We start from the raw sequence: 17,487 nt of genomic DNA on the forward strand, positions 1-17,487 counted from the left end.
AAAGGTATTTAGATATACCTTTCCCAAGAAACCAGAGGCCTTCCTCCTGGGCATTGTAGACCAGAAAGTGTCAAAGAAGGACAAAACCTTTTTTATGTATGCAACTACAGCAGCAAGAATCTTAATCGCAAAGTACTGGGAGACACAAGATTTACCCACACTGGAAGAGTGGCAGACGCAATTGATGGACTATATGGAATTGGCAGAAATGACTGGCAGAATCCGAGATTTGGGAGAAGAAACAATGGAAGAGGACTGGAAAAAATTTAAAGATTATTTGCAAAAACATTATAAGCTGTATGAATGTTAAGAATGTACATGATTTGGAAATTATAGCTTCAGCAACTAGATTTGATGAATTGGAAATTAAGTTATAAGAAAGATAAGGCAGAAATGTGAAGTAACTTTATTATGTTTATTTTAAGGTATAAGTAATTGGGAAATAGCATTTTGAATTTGGAAACATAATATTTTGAAAGATACAGTAAGGTATGAAACAAGGTAACAAATTGCTGATGTTTTTATTGTAAAGAACGCAGGGTCTGGAAGATGTGGGGAAGTCCGGTTAGACTGGCAAAAATGGTTTGGAAAGTTGGTTCTTTTTATACCTTTTTTTTCTTTTCTTTGTTTATTTTTTCTCTTCTGTATTACACTCTTGACTTTGTATAAGAAAATCTAATAAAAAATATTTTAAAAAAATAATAAATAAATGTGTCTGAATTCCCGTGTTGACTTGATATCCGTGGAACAGGGCTACTAATTTAGATGTGGGTGACTCCATTACTTGGGAATATAAATATGCAACCATTCCAGGCAGGGTAAATGTATGCAAAGCCAGTGGAGTTTGTGTGGATAAAGAGACCAGCATACAGATGGGATATTGGTTCAGGTGCAAAAGTGTCTTGTTTTTAAGGTTAGGACTGCAGGTTAGGGCTTAAAGTGGTCCTTAAAGACCCATTAGTTTAGAAGCAACTCTTCTTAGGAGATTATCATGTTGCTTGTTTGTTTTGGTGCTGAAATAGTTCTTAGCTATTTTTATTTATTTGAAAGTTGATCTCTGGACTCTATGGTACTTGCATCAATGCTGCTGTTTTCATTAGTATTCTTAGTGCCCCTTATGGTGTGTTAGGATTAGATTCAAACAATGTTGGAAGGCTCTTTGTGAGGATTTGGCCTTAAAGGCAGCCTAAAAAATATCATAAATAAGTGAACACTATTCCCCATTTCTGTAGCAAGTATGTGTATTGAAAAACAGAACTGAGCTGGAGCAACAGCCAAGCATTCAAACATTTATTGCAAAGGGCATTTAAAACCTCCTATCATTTGGCTAAGAGACCTTTAGGGCTTACCAAGCCAAATGCAATCCACCAGTCATGTTTTGTGGCCTGCAAGCACCAGGCATGCAGTAAAGCCACAGGGCTGTGGTGCAGTGGCCTGGTGGATTAAAGGTGGGCAGTCTTGCCTTTCTGGTGGTCATTTTATGGCTGGATGGAGGCCTGCAGGCAGCCCTTGGCCTCTGCAAGTGATCAGTTTAGATCTCCGGTGAGAACAATCTGTGGTCTGGTCTCAGGTCAGGGGGAGATAGAGAGGTGGGGCAGGGCTGAAAGACCGTACAAGTTTGATACGTGCATGCAGGAACCGAGTTGGGAGAAGTAGACAACGCTGCTACTTTAGTAGGGAGACATAGGCATCTTATGGGTGTGTTTAAAGACAGCAACTTTGGGAACATGAACATGAAGATTGTGGGTTGGATTTGCAGTAGATGCACCTTTACTTCCTTTCCAAACAAACATGCTACGTGCCTCAAAAATCACTCCCCCACCCTCTGCTTTGAACTTCAACACAATCTAGACAGAGATGACTTTGCCCAGTTTACCTTATTGCGATGCTCCATGAGCCTTTATTCTTAATTTGGTCCCCATCCCCCCCCCCAGGCTCTCCATTAAACAAATGGCTATGCCACCATGATTCTGTTTTATGGTCCCAGAACCTGAACATGTCTTAGACTGTGTATATTCCAACACTAAGTGTGTGCTGTGATGGTTCTTTTTTCCTTTCCCATAAGGGAAACTGAACTTGTAGGTGCCAAGAGCTGGGGCATTCTTGGCTTGCTTAGGAGCCCTGTTGACTTGCATTCCCTGTATTAGAGTTTACTAGGCACAGTGGTCTGTAGAGATCATGCTACCTTTGCATGCATACTGGGCCCTAATCTATTTATTCACTTATTTAGATATTCATATCGGGGTGGTGTAATAAATTAGGAATAAATTAGGAAAACACTAAAAGCAGTTGATACAAATGGACCTTTTGGGTTTCCTTTTCCTTATTTGTTTACATAACACAGAAGTGATGGACCAAAATGACACAGGTGCTGTTTAAAAATAGTTTCCTAGGAGTGATGTAGGAACTACTGCAGAAGTGGTGGCTACCATGTGGTTCCACAGCATCTGTAGAGGGTATCTTGGTGTAGATTATTACATCTTCTGAAGGCAGCATCTAGAAAGTGGGAGGCAGTAATTCTTAGTTCAAGGGCAAGCAGTAGTCAGTGTGCCTTTTTGGTGGAAGAGAGATGTGGGGAGATACGATTTGCAGTTGGAGTTGGATATGATGACCCAGTGGTTTGACTTAACATGCTTACTATTAATATTATTAATTACCCACCCTTCACCATAAGTCCAGGGTGGAACACAACAATTTAAAATACAATATTAAAAACAGTTTAAAATAAATTAGTCACAAGTATAGGGTGGGTCCTATATATATATATATATATATATATATATATATATATATATATATATATATATATCTCCAGTGTCAAAGACCAGGGTAAACAGATTTAGAAGGCACCAGATAAACCTATGGGGGAGGGAGAATTCCACAATGACACACACACACACACACACACACACACACACACACTTATTTGACCTTGTTTGGCCATAATATTACTGGTCCAACAAACTGTGGTCTGTTGGTGCATGAATGAGCACCAAATTTCAGGGTTCCCCATTTCCCTCCTTTGTTTCTGCTCCTCTCACACACACACATCTTCAGAAAATACTTCCTCATTTGTTAAATCAGAGTTTCCCCCTTGACATCTGTACCAGTTTCCTTAAGTGCACTCCACAAACCAGCACCAGCTGACTTAAGTGCACTTTACAAGCCACATTTGTAAACCACAATCTGAAACTGTACAATCCCATGCGGTTCAGGGAGAGTGTGAGGAAACCTTTTAATGGGGTCTGCCCTAATACCATGAAGCAGCAAGAATCAGGAAAACTTCTGCGACTGTATTTATTTGTGAACAACAGATCAACAACTCAGCATGGCAGCTGGGACAAGCCTATGGTTCCCACTGAGATGTGGAGGAAGCCAGAGAGGGGAGTTTCTTAAAGAGAGGCCACACACACTACAGAAACTTGCTTGAGCTTGTTGCTTGTTCCTGCTCTAACAATCCATAGTTTGTTGCACCAGGAACATAAAGCAAACCAAATAATCCTAGATATCTTAAAAATGAACAGACTTATTTTGGCATAAGCCTTCATGTACCAGCACCTGCTTGATTTAGATACACGAAGTGTTGTCTGCATGAACGTGTGTGTGTGTTTATGCATTTGACAAAATGAGCCCTAGATCATGAAACTTTATTCTGCAATGAATTTGTTAACAAGATCATATTGTAAGTGACCTCTTGGTAAAGGAGGATAAAAGAGACCAACCAAATAATATATAAGTGTTGGTAATTGCCGTAGTTATTTCCCTATATTGCTGTCATTTCTTACCAGTTTGTAAGATTGTGGGCCTGGAGTGCCATTACAAACATGCTTCATGGAACAGAAGTTCCTGATAAGAACACTGCACTTTACTTGTCTGTAAGGCCATTTTGGAACACTCAGAATGGGTATAAATTTATACTTGGAAGGTTTCCTATGCAAGCCCCATTAAAATTAATGTATTTGCATTTTTCATGGGTCCTCTCTCCTTCTTTGGGGCTCTCTCAGAATTCATTTATAGTGAATGGCACCCGGTGCTGCGTATGACATGATCACTTTCCTTCAACCTTATCTAGGGCTTATAAAGAGTGCCTTGATAAAAACAACTTAAAAGAAGAAGGGAAAAGGAGAGCCGTGCATGGAGAATGAGACTGAACTAATTCTTGTTTGAAGACAATGCTATTCATAAAAATGAGAGACAGTTGAGCTTTCATAATCGAAAAAGAGAGTTGTCTTCTAATTTTATTTTCATACACTGAATTAGCACTATGCCCAATTGACAGTGTTTGTAGTGTGCCTGCCAATTAAGTTTCTAGCTTCGTCCAGCTATACAGATTTCCATATCTACATGAATTGTATTTCCAAATGTGATCTCGTGAGACATCGTAAACAGATACTCTGCAGGAAGTCCACAAAAGAATATCTTCCCTGACGCTCATTCTGCAATTTGGTAACAAAGGGAAGGAGTATGTCAAACATAATTTGCTTGTTTGCTTGCCAAGGGCTGTGCACTCCTTGCATGTGTGTCTTGGATTTTTACCTAGCAATTTGTTTCCACTCACTCTCTGATATGTATTCTGGCACTGAAGTTACTGGAGTCGACTCAGGTTGGTAACTGAGATGACTGTTCTGCTCCACTCATTCAAACACATGCAGCATGTATTCGATAGATAGATAGATAGATAACTGAAAAAAGAAAGTTAAAAATTTTGCATTTCAAGAAATAAATTATCACTCAAATACATAATATATATTTAATAAATGTATTGCTCTTATTCACACCCTGCTTCCATTTAGACATTTCCAGTTTAATAATCTTTATATCTTATGACATCCTTATATCTTAAGACATTCTCACAGAAGCATGAAGTCAAATCTCTTGAAGTCAAATTGTCTTTCAGTATTATTCACTACAGAACCCCAACCGACATACATAAGGCAGCACATTTTTGAAAAGATCTTTGCAAGGAACCCCAACATTTTAATATGCATGATCTGCACGTCAAACCAGTTTGTGCTCTGCCCAACCAGAGCATAAATCCATACTCACGTCTGTATTTCTGATTCCACAGGTCAGTCTGATAAATCAAAGAGGAGGAGGGAGAGTGGGCCTCACTGTCAAGTACCCGTTAGTAGCAAGTGTTATGAGCACATGCCATTTATTATACATGGAAACAGTCATGTGGGTTATGGAGGAAACCAAGGCTTGAAGGGGTGGCTTGCATAAATTTCCAATTCTGTTGCTTACCCTGGTGACAAATTTCCTGCTAGTTCTTTATTTTCTTGATAAAGGGGCAACCAGGTTTAAAAAGGAGTCTTCTGTTGCCTGAGCCTTGGTGCTTGTGCAGAGTGCATGGGATGGAGTATAACCCGTTGTAGGCATTTGGCTAGGACTGCTGTCAATCTTCATTTGTCAAAGAAGTAAGCTAATAATTCACACATGACAGTGGATCCTTCACAGCTTTATGAAGCATCAAGACAAGTGGCAAACCAGTTGGAGCTGGAAAAAGGTACTTTAAGCCATCCAAGTCACCTGAGCCTCCAACTGACAGTGTCAAATCCAGTAGCACCCCCAGGCTGTGGACCAGCTCCTTCCAGGGGAGTGCTATTCTCTCCAGGACAGGCCATCTCCCCACCTCCCAGACTTGAGAGTTTGGGATGTATGACACCTCTGTCTTTTCAGGATTCAGCTTCAGTTTATTGGCCCACACCCAGCCCATCACTGCTTATTTATAACATTTGCGTGGGAATCACTTCTTCCTTCCTTCTGTGCCAGCCATATTTCAACATCTTTCAAAGAGCTTATTTGAACCACCAAGGGCTGCAGCATGTCCGTGGGTCCCCCCCCCCGAATTGTTTTTAGATCTGCTGCTTTTAAATCTGCTGCCAAGAGTGGAAGGAATTCCTCTTCTAAGGTAGAGGGGAAAGGGGGGACACACCTTGCTGTTTACAAGGCCCTGGTGTGGATGAAGACTTAGGCCTTTTAGGATCTGCAGAGTCACAGCTCATTAGCAGCACCAGTGAGGTTGTGTAAATGCCTTCACTAGGGTTCAGAAGGATTTAGGAGGTCTCTCCATTAGGCACTGTGACACACTGCTTGAAGCGTAGCTAAGGTAGGTAGTTCATCAAGGCTTGTCTGGTCCAGTAGTCATCTTGTTAGGAAGTCTTGCTGGCCATCTCTTTTTCTTAAGCAGATTACTAGTTATTACTAGCTCAGAATGGTTACTGTATTCTTAATGGGAGCCCAAATTAGTGGGAGGCTGTGGTTTTGAAAGAGAGACAGAGAGTGACAGCCAGAGAAGTTTGAGTAGAAGACTGAAAGGATATTGGGGTGGTCTCATGTAGGGGACGTGGGTGGCGCCGCGGTCTAAACCACAGAGCCTAGGGCTTGCCGATCAGAAGATCCCTGTGACGGGGTGAGCTCCCGTTGTTCGGTCCCAGATCCTGCCCACCTAGCAGTTCAAAAGCACGCCAAGTGCAAGTAGATAAATAGGTACCACTCCGGTGGGAAGGTAAACGGTGTTTCCGTGCGCTGCTCTGGTTCTCCAGAAGCAGCTTAGTCATGCTGGCCATATGACCCAGAAGCTGTCTGTGGCTCCCTCGGCCTATAGAGCGAGATGAGCGCCGCAACCCCAGAGTCGTCCACGACTGGACCTAATGGTCAGGGGTACCTTTACCTTTTACATGTAGGGTAGCAGAACTGTTGCATGCTAGGAATGCTCATGCTGTTTTCCTCCACCTGTGCTCTACTTGTATGTCTGCAAATGAACCAAATCATACAAAAACACCACAGATCTCTCTTCTCCAAAGGAAGTCAGACCCTAATGAATGCTGCCCTTGGAATTCTCACTGCTCAAGAAGTGGGAAGCCTGCACACTGCAGAAATCCATAGATTGGATCATCCCAAAGCTATAATACTTGTGAAGGATTGTTTGTTCTATTTGTTTGTTTAGCATTTTTAATCTTCTGTTTCAGACCTGTGTTTAATTCTCTGGGACGTGGAGAAGAACTTGACATTTGCTTTTTAAATGAAACCAACAGCAGTGCCAATAAGGTTAATTTTTCTCCAAAGCTTCCCCCTAACACAAACCAAGGATATAAACATCCTAGACTGTGGTGCCACTGATCCCATCTTCCAAACTTACTTATTTCTTCATTGAGGGAGATTTGGGGAAGTTCAGTATCTTGGCAATTTTTAAATGGCCCGTTTTATTTCTCCCCCAAGTTATTAATGGTTTTGCTGTCCTTTTATTCTGAGGCAAATACATAAAAGCCCTTCTCATTTCTCCTTAACTGCAACGACAGGCACCATTAATTCATTCACCATGCTTGCTGCCCTTATCTATTCCTTACAACTCTCTAACTGACACTGCACTTTCCTCCTGAGTGCCCTACATATTTTTGCAATTGTGAATTTAGCTATTTGGAGAACACTTGCAGGAATTTGGACTTGCTGCTGTTTCTAGGCAGAGTTCAGTGGCTGCAGAGGTATGTAGAAAGCCACATGCAGCTAATGCAACCATTTAATGATTGAAAAAGGTCATACATCTGTGGTGATCCTTGGGGAGGTGGAGACAGGATCCAGAATCTGAAGCACAGCAATATCTTTATTAGAACCAACCAAAAGGTGACAAAAGAGCAAATTCTCCATCACGGTGGATGTTAAGCAAACCACGGAGTAGGGAACAAACCGTAGAAGATTTTACGATCTCCAGTCGTAAATCATGAGGGTGGTCCAGCACGTTTCCTTACGTGTGTGCTAGTTAGCAGAGTAGCAATCGCACAGCATCATGTCGAAGGATCAAGTTGCGCATAGACGATGGCAATAAATCACTCATGGAAGCAATGAAACTCAGTCAAGCATTGTTTACTTGAAAGGCAATAAACAATCATGTTGGTAGAAGACTATTTACAACTTTACTACCACGCAGATAGCAAGGCACACTTCACCCCTGCATGTTTCCTGTATAAAGCTCAGGCCTGACTGCACAGACAGAGCTTGCAGTCTCTCCCCTATAAGAATTGCGCATGTCCATAGTTAAGAGCTCCACAGCTATTTGTTTAGTCTACAACCACAAACCCCTGTGTTGCAAAATGTGACAATCTACAAAAATGCAAACACAACATGCTGGCTAATAACTGTTAGTAAATATGTAATCGGTATAATGTCATTCAAAATATACTAATAAGTCACTTCAGCGTTCCTCGCTATTCATTGTTTGTTTGAATCTTTGCTTGACTCTGATACATATAACAAGTTGCAGTTACTTGTATATTTTGTGAGATGTGGTATATGATATATAGTATTTTGAAGTGGCTTTGTTTAGTCTACAGCAGCCTGTAATCTTGCACTGTGATGCTTTGAGAATCTTCAAGAATCTTCTCTCAGTTTCTGGAAATGAATGACTCTCACACACTTATAATGCAAACTGGCATGCTGTTAAGGCTACAGGGGATGTGGATGGTGCTGTGGTCTAAACCACCGAGCATCTTGGGTTTGCTAATCAAAAGGTCAACGATTAGAATCTGTGCAAAGGAGTGAGCTCCCATTGCTCTGTCCCAGCTCCTGTCAACCTAGCAGTTCGAAAGCATACCAGCACAAGTAGATAAATAGGTACCGTTGTGGCGGGAAGGTAATCTGCGTTTCTATGTGCTCTGGCATTCTTCACAGTGCTTCGTGAGCCAGAAGCAGTTTAGTCATGCTGGCCACATGACCCGGAAAAGCTGTCTGCGGAAAAAATCCAGCACCCTAGGCTTGAAAGTGGAGATGAGTGCTGCACCCCACAGGCAAATTTGATTGGACTTAACCATCCAGGGGTCCGTTACCTTTTTACCTTTTCCTAAATCTTTCCTCAGCCCTGGCATAGAGGTTTCACAGGCCTGAATGTGGGAAGAAGGGCTCTGAGCATTTGAAACACTCCAAAGCACTGTGTAGGACAAAGGTGAAGAACTTAAGCTCTTGTCAGGAATTTCGAGGTCACCTTTTAAAATTTGCAACAGGAGTAGTGATTCTAAAGGCTTTGAAAAGCAGGACATATTATTTTTTTGTTGGCCAGTTCTTTTAAAATGGCCTCTTTCTGCTCTTTTAACAATAAGTTGCTAATTCAGCTCTGATTCTGAACCAAGATGGGAGACCTTAGATCCAGTTTTGTGGATCTGAAAATAAGTGCTGAACTAGATGAGATAGAGGAGTTCTATGATAACTTTTTTAAAAAAGGAGCTCTGTTAAGGGACAGAGCAGTGAAGGGCTAATAGCTCCACCCTGTAGCAGCTTTAGGGGTTAGACAGGATTAAGAGTGGGGGCCATGTTGGAAGGTTAAACCCTCTCCAATCCCAGCCTTGTGACTACAGCCAACTTTGACCTGCTGTCCAGCACTGAAGAAAACCATGATGGGCGGGGGGCAGTCTGACCACAGGTCTTCCATTGTCTTGTATAATTTGATTCCAAGATGGCAACTGTATGGGGTTTTTTTCCTGGACATTAAAAAGAACAGGGGACTGATTATGCAACAGCAAGCACAGGAAGTGGAGTTGGAGCACTCATGGAAGGGAATTGCCACTGCAGTCCTATCTCCTAAAGAGAATATCAACCTATTCTGTGAATTATCAATTTACTCTGGATTGGTGTTTGCATGTTTCAGTGTATAAAGTAGAACTGAGGTGGGTGGGGCTAGTTTGGGTCAATTGTCTCCAATTCATTAGCCACTTCAGTAGCAAAGGTAAGAAAGATGTATGGGTCTGATCCTTCCCTGCCCCAACCACGTCCAAAGAAGGACATTAGATGACTTTTATTTTAATAACACATCTTCATATGTGTATATATATATATAAGGCTGTTTGCACAATTTAAATCAGTTGCGCAGGATTTATATGAGTATTGCTTTGCATTTTCCTGTTTGACTCCACTGATCAAGGCCTTTGCTACTCTCAGCCACCTCCACAATCTGTACTTTGCTGTTGACATTTGTGTAATTTAAGAAATTTAAAAGGGCAGCTTTCCTCCTGGCATTGCTTTCCCGAATTGTGTCCAATAGCTGCTGAAGAGCATCTGTTAGCTTGTGTTGTTGTTTTTCTCCATCAACAGATTGGGCCTGATGGATAGGTGCTCACCTCCCTCCTTTCCCTCTTCCCCTTCCATTTCTTTTATAGCCCTAAGAAGCTGTCATTTACGTTGAAGCACGATTGTTAAATAGCCCCCACCCCGTTCCTGATTGATGGAGGCTTGAAATATACCATGTTAACAATGGAGAAGAAGCAGAAAAAGGAGAGATTGACTCACTCATTGCCATGAAAAGTGGCAGATTGGCTTTTTCAGAGATGACTCTCTAACTTCGCCTCCACCCCCCCCTCCATCTCCTCATTCTTCGTCTTCTGTCTCCCCAACTCCCTCTGCTCTCAAATGTTAAATTATTACACGGGGGAAATAATCTATTACACTTGGTCTACAGAGGCTCTCACGTACCAGTGGCTGGCTATCGTACTGGCATTAATCAGTTAAGAGACGCCAAAGAGCAAAAATGAGATGCTTGCCCACAGGCGCTCTCATTGTTTACCAGTCAGCCATAAATATTGACTCATAAATATGCAGGCCTCCTCTTACGTGAAAAAGTGAAATGACAGGTTCAGGAGACGAGGGGATTTGCGAGCGGGACAGAGTCGAGATTGTGCAGCCTTTTAGGCACCAACTAGATGTGAGGGTGGAAGGATGTGATTTGAAGTTAATTATGGCCAGGCAGGAGAAGGAAGCTGACATCCCTCTCCCCACTGTGCAAGAAATTAAAAATAGTATCAGGGATGCAGGGAAGCCTGGGCAAAGGGAGGGTATAGCGTCTTGTTCCCTCTGACTCATATTACATATTAAATTGCCGCTTCATCCTGCGCAAGGAATGAATTGCATGGAAGCTTCTTTCTTCTTTCTCCTCTTTTTTTTTAACAAAAAGAAAAATGACCGGGAAATCTGGTTTTAGTTGGGAGGACATCTTTCCAATGCCAAACATGGTGGTTGGTTATGCTCCAAACATGAGAGCAAAAAACAATTTGCAGTGGGTTTTAAAGAAACTTATTTAGCAGTCAAAACAAAATTTAAAAGAATTCCTTCCAGTAGCACCTTAGAGACCAACTAAGTTGGTGCATAGTATGCATGCACACAAAAGTTCATACCAATAACAAACTTAGTTGGTCTCTAAGGTGCTACTGGAAGGAATTTTTTTTATTTTGTTTCGGCTACGGCAGACCAACGCGGCTACCTACCTGTTATTTAGCTGTGTGCACCCTGCATTATCAATTTGTTCTTTGTTTCTCAGCAATAGCCTACCCCTTCTAGCATCTTGTATCTAACTGTGGCCTTCTCTGATGCTTCAGTGGAACAGGGGAAAGAGAACTCAGATTATCAAGAGGAAGAATCTGCTTTGACCTCTAATATGCATCATATTAACATTCACCATGAAATGCCCTTCAGAATGTATCCACTTCATTTTAAAGACTGTTGAGACTCTTTGAGAAACTGGCAAGATGACCACATAGCCCTGGGCTCCTTTGGAAGGAAGGGTAGAATAATAATAATAATAATAATAATAATAATAATAATGTCGTTTTCCTTACAAAAGTGACCCCAAACAACTTACATTAAAACAAAATAATAATAATGTAAAAAGAAAAACTCAGGTCTTGTGAGGTGAGTAAGCATGTCACATTATATATTTATCTAACAACATTTATATATCACTAAGTGGGGTTGCTGCTGCTGCTGCCAGTTTTGACCTGGTCTTGCTGTTCTTAGGGTTGCTATGTATCTGACTTCACAAAGGACCATCACCTGAAGAACTGTCTGGTCCAAGTCCAGATTAAAAATTGGGGGTAGGATCCAACTAAAGTGTCCTGACAAGAGATGCCCAGTGCAAGAACTTCCACTTGTGCTTTGGGGCTTTCCCCGTTCTCCTCTGCCCATACACCTCCTGAAATTGGCTCTGCAGGGAGATCAGGCGAATCCCCAGAATGGCATGCAAGGAGAGGAAAGGGGATCATTCCTTCTGGCAGGCTGAAATGCTTCCCCTGACAGAATGATCTCTGCAGTATCCTTCAAGTTGCCCACCGGCATTTAGCATCTAGACAGTAGACTGAAAAGGTGCCTGATCACTCTTCCCCACAATTGTGAGGTGTATTGTGGTAATTATTTCTAAATTTGCATCTATGACTATCAATTTGCATGTACAAATCCCATGCAAATCTTTGACCTCTTTTTGGGCGTTGCCCAGATAGTCACCCTAGTTCTTGCTGTGTGTAGATACATTCCCCTTTAAATTTAAAACGAATGAATACATACAGTTGGGAAATGGCCACTTTTTTAGGTTGCAAGGCTATTCTGGATAGCAGGCCCCATTGAACTTAATGGGACTTTCTTCTGAGTAAACATGCCTACAGTTGCACTGTTTAAATACCACTTAGAGGTGAGCCAGCCAGAATCAAGTGCTGAAACTCTGATGGTCAAGCGATCAGTTCTGATGCAGTGCCAACATTGCCATGAAAGAGAATGGCACATGAAAGCAGAGAAAGTGAGGAAGATAAATTAGAACAGAAGAACATGGTCCAGGATGAAAAATACACCTGGCATTTCTGTTCATTGAGGATACACAACATTTCTGCAATGCCATTGCTAGGGTTCTGTGTTACCTGAGTTCTAATAGGCAAGAATTCCTTGCATGAGATCTCCAGTCCTTCAGCTACTCTAGCAGAGCCTGCCGTGCTTCTTTCAGGTTTGTAGTGGAGCAATAAATGGATATAAATTCCCTCTGGGAGGTTGAGGTGGGGTGAGAGAAAATATGTTCCTCCTACTGCAGTGCAGTGGATTCTTTTAATCTTTAGAGCTTCCTTTGGGGACACCTTCGGCATGCACACGATTCCAGTATAGGATTTTTGTATCCCAATTCTTCTCCCTCTCCCTGCTGTCCTGCTCAGAATCAGAGTGGCCTAATTTGCATGTGCAAATGGACTGCTAACTCTTCAGATCAGAAACATTAACGGGGTATTTTCTGTGACTTGCTTTTTGTTTTTTCTTGGCATTTGGCCCAGACCTTTGGGGAAGGATAGATGGACCTGATCTCATGTCAGGAAAAAAGTGATGCTCTTTGAAATTATTATGATGCTTTCTGATGACAAAACTAGAATAAGAAATTGAGGTGTGAGTACTATTTTGACTCTGCAAAAGCCCTGTTGATCATGTACCAATCTTCACATGCATTCCTTAAGGTTTCCATTTGTAGTCATGTTCATGCAGGATTTAAGGCACTTGGATATGACTTGTTCTCAGTCTATTAATGATGCTTTTTGACTGCAAAACCTAAGTGCAAGTGGTAGAATTAGGACTATGCCACTAGATGCATGAGGTACTAACCACAACTAATTGTGTTCATTTTATCTAATTATAAATATGTGGCTAGTGAAGAAGATTCAGAGTTGGAACATGTTTGGCTGCTTCATTATTAAGGAGCACTTGTTTTGACATGCTTCATTGGGCATTGGGCCTTCATAAGGTTATAAGAGTGCAGTTTTAATAATCTATTTTAAAAAAAAAATGAACTGAAATAAACAAATGCTTCCATGCCTACTTCATCATATGTAAGAAGCTGTTTCTCAGTGTCGTTTTTAGTACTCTGTCAAATAGTGTAGAGCAACTATCATTGTGCCTATATTTTTTCAGTGACCCTCAAGAGTAGCCAAGATGACTTGGAACCTCTTCAAGAAGAAGCCCCAGCCGGAGCCCATCATAGCTGTTACCCCGGGCACTGCGGCACCCCATATCCCTACCACAACAGTGGCACCAGCAGTGTCAATGGACAACACGACACAGCCTTCAGGCCCAGTAGAGAGCCAGGAGGATGTCTTTGCCAAGATTAAAGAAAAGTTCATGAACGAGATAAACAAGATTCCCTGTAAGTAGCTTGCATATGCTGCCCCTTTTTTGGAGACTTTGCAGAAATGTTCTGCTTGCTCCATCACTGCAGTTTCTAAACCTGTTTGTAGAATGCAAAGGACTGGGCTGGCACCAAGCCTGAATTCCCTCTTGGCAAAAGACTACTTGTGGGCAATTAACTACTTGTGGGATAAATGACAATGACGTATACTCAGGACATCATTGTGGTACAAGCCAAAATGTTTAAGCCAAGGATAGGGAACATGCGGCCTTCTAAATCAACATTGGGAAATCTCTGGCTTTGCAATGTTGTAGGTGCTTTGTGGGCTGAACACAAGGGTTAAAATGGGCACCTGATGTCATTGCAACATCAGGTGTTGGAGAGGTCAAGTTTGGCCCACTGGGGGTTGAGGAGATGATGTTCTGGCCCTCAGACCAGATCCAGTTCCCCACGCTTGCTCTAGGTATTGTTGGACTGCAATTCCTATCATTCATGACCATTGACCATGTTGGCTGCGGATGACGGGAACTGGAGTCTTAACAGCATCTGGAGAACCACAAGTTCCTCATCCCTGACTTAGTCAACCTTATTCAGGAACATTACTGAATGGTTTTCTGCTTTAAAAAAAGAGCTTTATTGAAAAATATGTGTGGTTTGCAGAAGGAAAGAGACGAAGAAAATAATTGTGTTTTTAAAAAAGAGAAAGAGAGAGAAATTACACTCTATATTTAATGGAAAGCATATTGATTTTTAGCATTTAAGAAGCCACCTGGAAGGAGAAGACTCATGACAGAACTGTTGACAGGAAATGTTCTATACATAGCATTTTCATAGGATAGGAATGGTCATTGCTGCATAGGGCTGCCCCTGTATTCAGGTCAACATCTGAAAACCCACGGTCAAAAGTGCAGCAGGTAGGGATGGTGTCTTTTAAGTCATGGCATCTAAATAATGGAATGCCTGTCGGCATGCAGCAAAAGGTCGTGCATTTCAGCAAGCATTGCAAATTATTACTTTTAGTTTTATGCTTTTTAAAAAAAAAAATTAAAATGGAGGTGACTTTAGAAGTGGTGCTGGTTGGAACCCTGGACCCAACAATCAGGGTACAAGTTAATTATTCATGGAATAACTAAATAAATTTCCTGGGTTGTGAGTAGTGTGACCTATGCTTGCATTTCAGGCACTTGGCCATCCCAGTAAATTCCGCTATAACTGTGCAATGAGAGTGTTTTGTATTTTCAGTGCCGCCTTGGGCCCTGATTGCCATTGCTGTAGTTGCTGGGCTGCTGATCCTCACCTGTTGCTTTTGCATCTGCAAGAAATGCTGCTGCAAGAAGAAGAAGAACAAGAAGGACAAAAAGGGGATGAAAAACGCAATGAACATGAAAGACATGAAAGGCCAGGTAAAATGACACCTCCTGGGAGAGGATCGGTTATGATGCTGCAGTTAGCATGATGCGGTGTGGACTTGCTTGTGCTTTTGGCGGGATGAAAATCAGTTGTACAAGCAAAGAGTTCAGTTCTTTTTTATGCAGGGAGTGCATGAGAGCCCCAACCAGGTAGGGCCAGCAGTGAGATTTGAAATTGTCCATTCATTGCTTGTAGCAGCAGAAGCCTTAAGATAAAAGATTGACCATCAAAATGCAAGCCTTGGTATTAGTCAGGGTAGTTTGCAACCCATCCCTAAAACCTGTCTGTGTAGAAGTAAAGCTCACAGAGTTCCTCTTTGGTAAGTAAATGCTATGAAGACTTACCTGCATCAAACAGAAGACCAGTAGCTCTCAGGATCAAGATATCCAGCCTTTCTGGTGCATAAAAAATATACATATGCTGGATGGTAAAAAAAAGAAAAAAGCATTATGCTTCTCATGTGAGTATGTTTTTGATGGGCAGACCCTTAGTTATAATGTATATTCCAGCTTTTCTAGGAAGTTCTGTTGGGCAAACCCTACTGGACGTGAATGGCAGCTACGCAAGACTTAGAGTAGTGGATAATATTCTGTTTAAAAGGGGGAAGTTAAGTAGATTATGGTTCTATCAGCATTACAGTATTTTGTAGTAGATTTTCCTGTGAGCCTTATCTACAGCCTGCAATGCACTAGAAGTCAATGGAAGGTAGGAATACATACCTTTTCTCCCACCAGCAATGGTGACTTCTCTTGCCTAGTACCTGCAGATGAAAAATATTAAAGGCCACAAAAGCACTAGAGGATCTGAAAGGGTGTTGCTCCCAGGAAGTATTGTGTACAAATTAGTCAATAAATCCCAGCTCATAAAAGTGTCTGGTGCAGCGTCCCACCTGATGCCACCATCACACCAATTCTCTCCCCCCCCCCCTTCTTACTGCTCAGGGTTATAATGTTTGCTTTGCTGGCAGCAATCAAACTAACTCAGCAGCAAATCCCATTAGCAGTTAAAGATAGACAAACCTGTGAAACTCTGGAAGGTTTTATGGGCACTAAATTCTTCTCCCATATTGGAGACTTTTGATTTGGTAACTTGGGTAGCAGGCTCAGAAATGGGACTTTTATAGCCCATATTGCTGGAACTCTTTCTCTCTCTGTTAATGAGGCTATTTGCATGAGGTGCTTTAATGAAGCACAGCCCAGAGGTGCCTAGTCATCCAGATCCCTCTGCTGTGTGCTGAGATTCTGCATGTAATGAAGGGAGGATGGAGAAGAGATGTCACAAAGCTTTCCTCATGATTCTCTGCCTTGAGTCACTTCTCTTGCCAAATCCAACAGTGGAAGATTTGGATGTCATTAACTGGTTGTGTTTCCAGAGACACTGGAAAATGAGGAAAGCTGGGCCAAGACTAAACAGTTAAATTCCTTGAGGCATTTCAGCATTGTTGGTAGCAGGACCCAGAAAATGTATGCAAAACCAAGATAACAAATTACTAAGACAACACCCACTTCCTTGCAACTAGGCAGTCTGGAATAATGGAAAGGACATAGCTCAGTAAAAGAGTGTGCATGCTTTGCATGTAGAACATCCCAGGTTTGATCCCCAGCATGTTCGCTTAAAAAAAAGGATTGGGTAGCAGACAATGAGAAAGATATCTGTCTGAGACATTGGAGAGCTGCTGTCAGGCAAGGGACTAGGATAGATGGGGAAATAATCTGACCAGGTATAAATTGCCTTCCTAATAGAAGTGATCTGGTGGTTTTGTGCATCATTTAGAGTCCCAAGTGAAAGGTTGACATTCATCATTGTAGCCTGGTACTTAGCCCACTTCAGACATTTGAAAGGAATGATGGGAAGCTGAACAACTCCTCTTGCTTTTGGACATCATACGCAGAAGGAGGATGCGCATCCTGAACATGGAACAGAGCAGTCACCTTCCTCCCTCTCACTTCCCACAAGACCTGGACATGTTTTCTAGGTTAAGAACACCAGAAGAGCCTATTGGATCTAAGCCAATAGTCCATCAGATCCAACAGCCTGTTCTCGCAGTGGCCACCCAGGGGCAAGAGCATGGTCTCTTCTGAGGTTTCCAGCAACTGGTATTCCTGAGCATTACTGCCTCTGACCATGGAAGGCTAGCAGTCAGTCTCAGCTCTAAGGCTCCTTACTCATGG

The 17,487-nt window shown here is 41.9% G+C and overlaps 1 protein-coding gene across 3 annotated transcripts in view; it reads left to right on the plus strand.

Annotated features, from left to right (window-relative positions):
• SYT2 (synaptotagmin 2) overlaps window positions 1-17,487 on the plus strand; it is a 155,371-nt gene that overhangs the window by 119,363 nt on the left and 18,521 nt on the right. For all 3 annotated transcript variants that reach the window (XM_081009871.1, XM_081009873.1, XM_081009872.1), the window contains 2 exons: window positions 13,693-13,924; window positions 15,149-15,309. In XM_081009871.1, the coding sequence (XP_080865997.1) occupies window positions 13,714-13,924; window positions 15,149-15,309 (372 nt within the window). In that variant the 5' untranslated portion in view covers window positions 13,693-13,713. The remainder of the gene's footprint in view (window positions 1-13,692; window positions 13,925-15,148; window positions 15,310-17,487) is intronic.

This window comes from Podarcis pityusensis, assembly GCF_964106645.2.
Source record: "Podarcis pityusensis genome assembly, chromosome: 6".
Taxonomy (NCBI): domain Eukaryota; kingdom Metazoa; phylum Chordata; class Lepidosauria; order Squamata; family Lacertidae; genus Podarcis; species Podarcis pityusensis.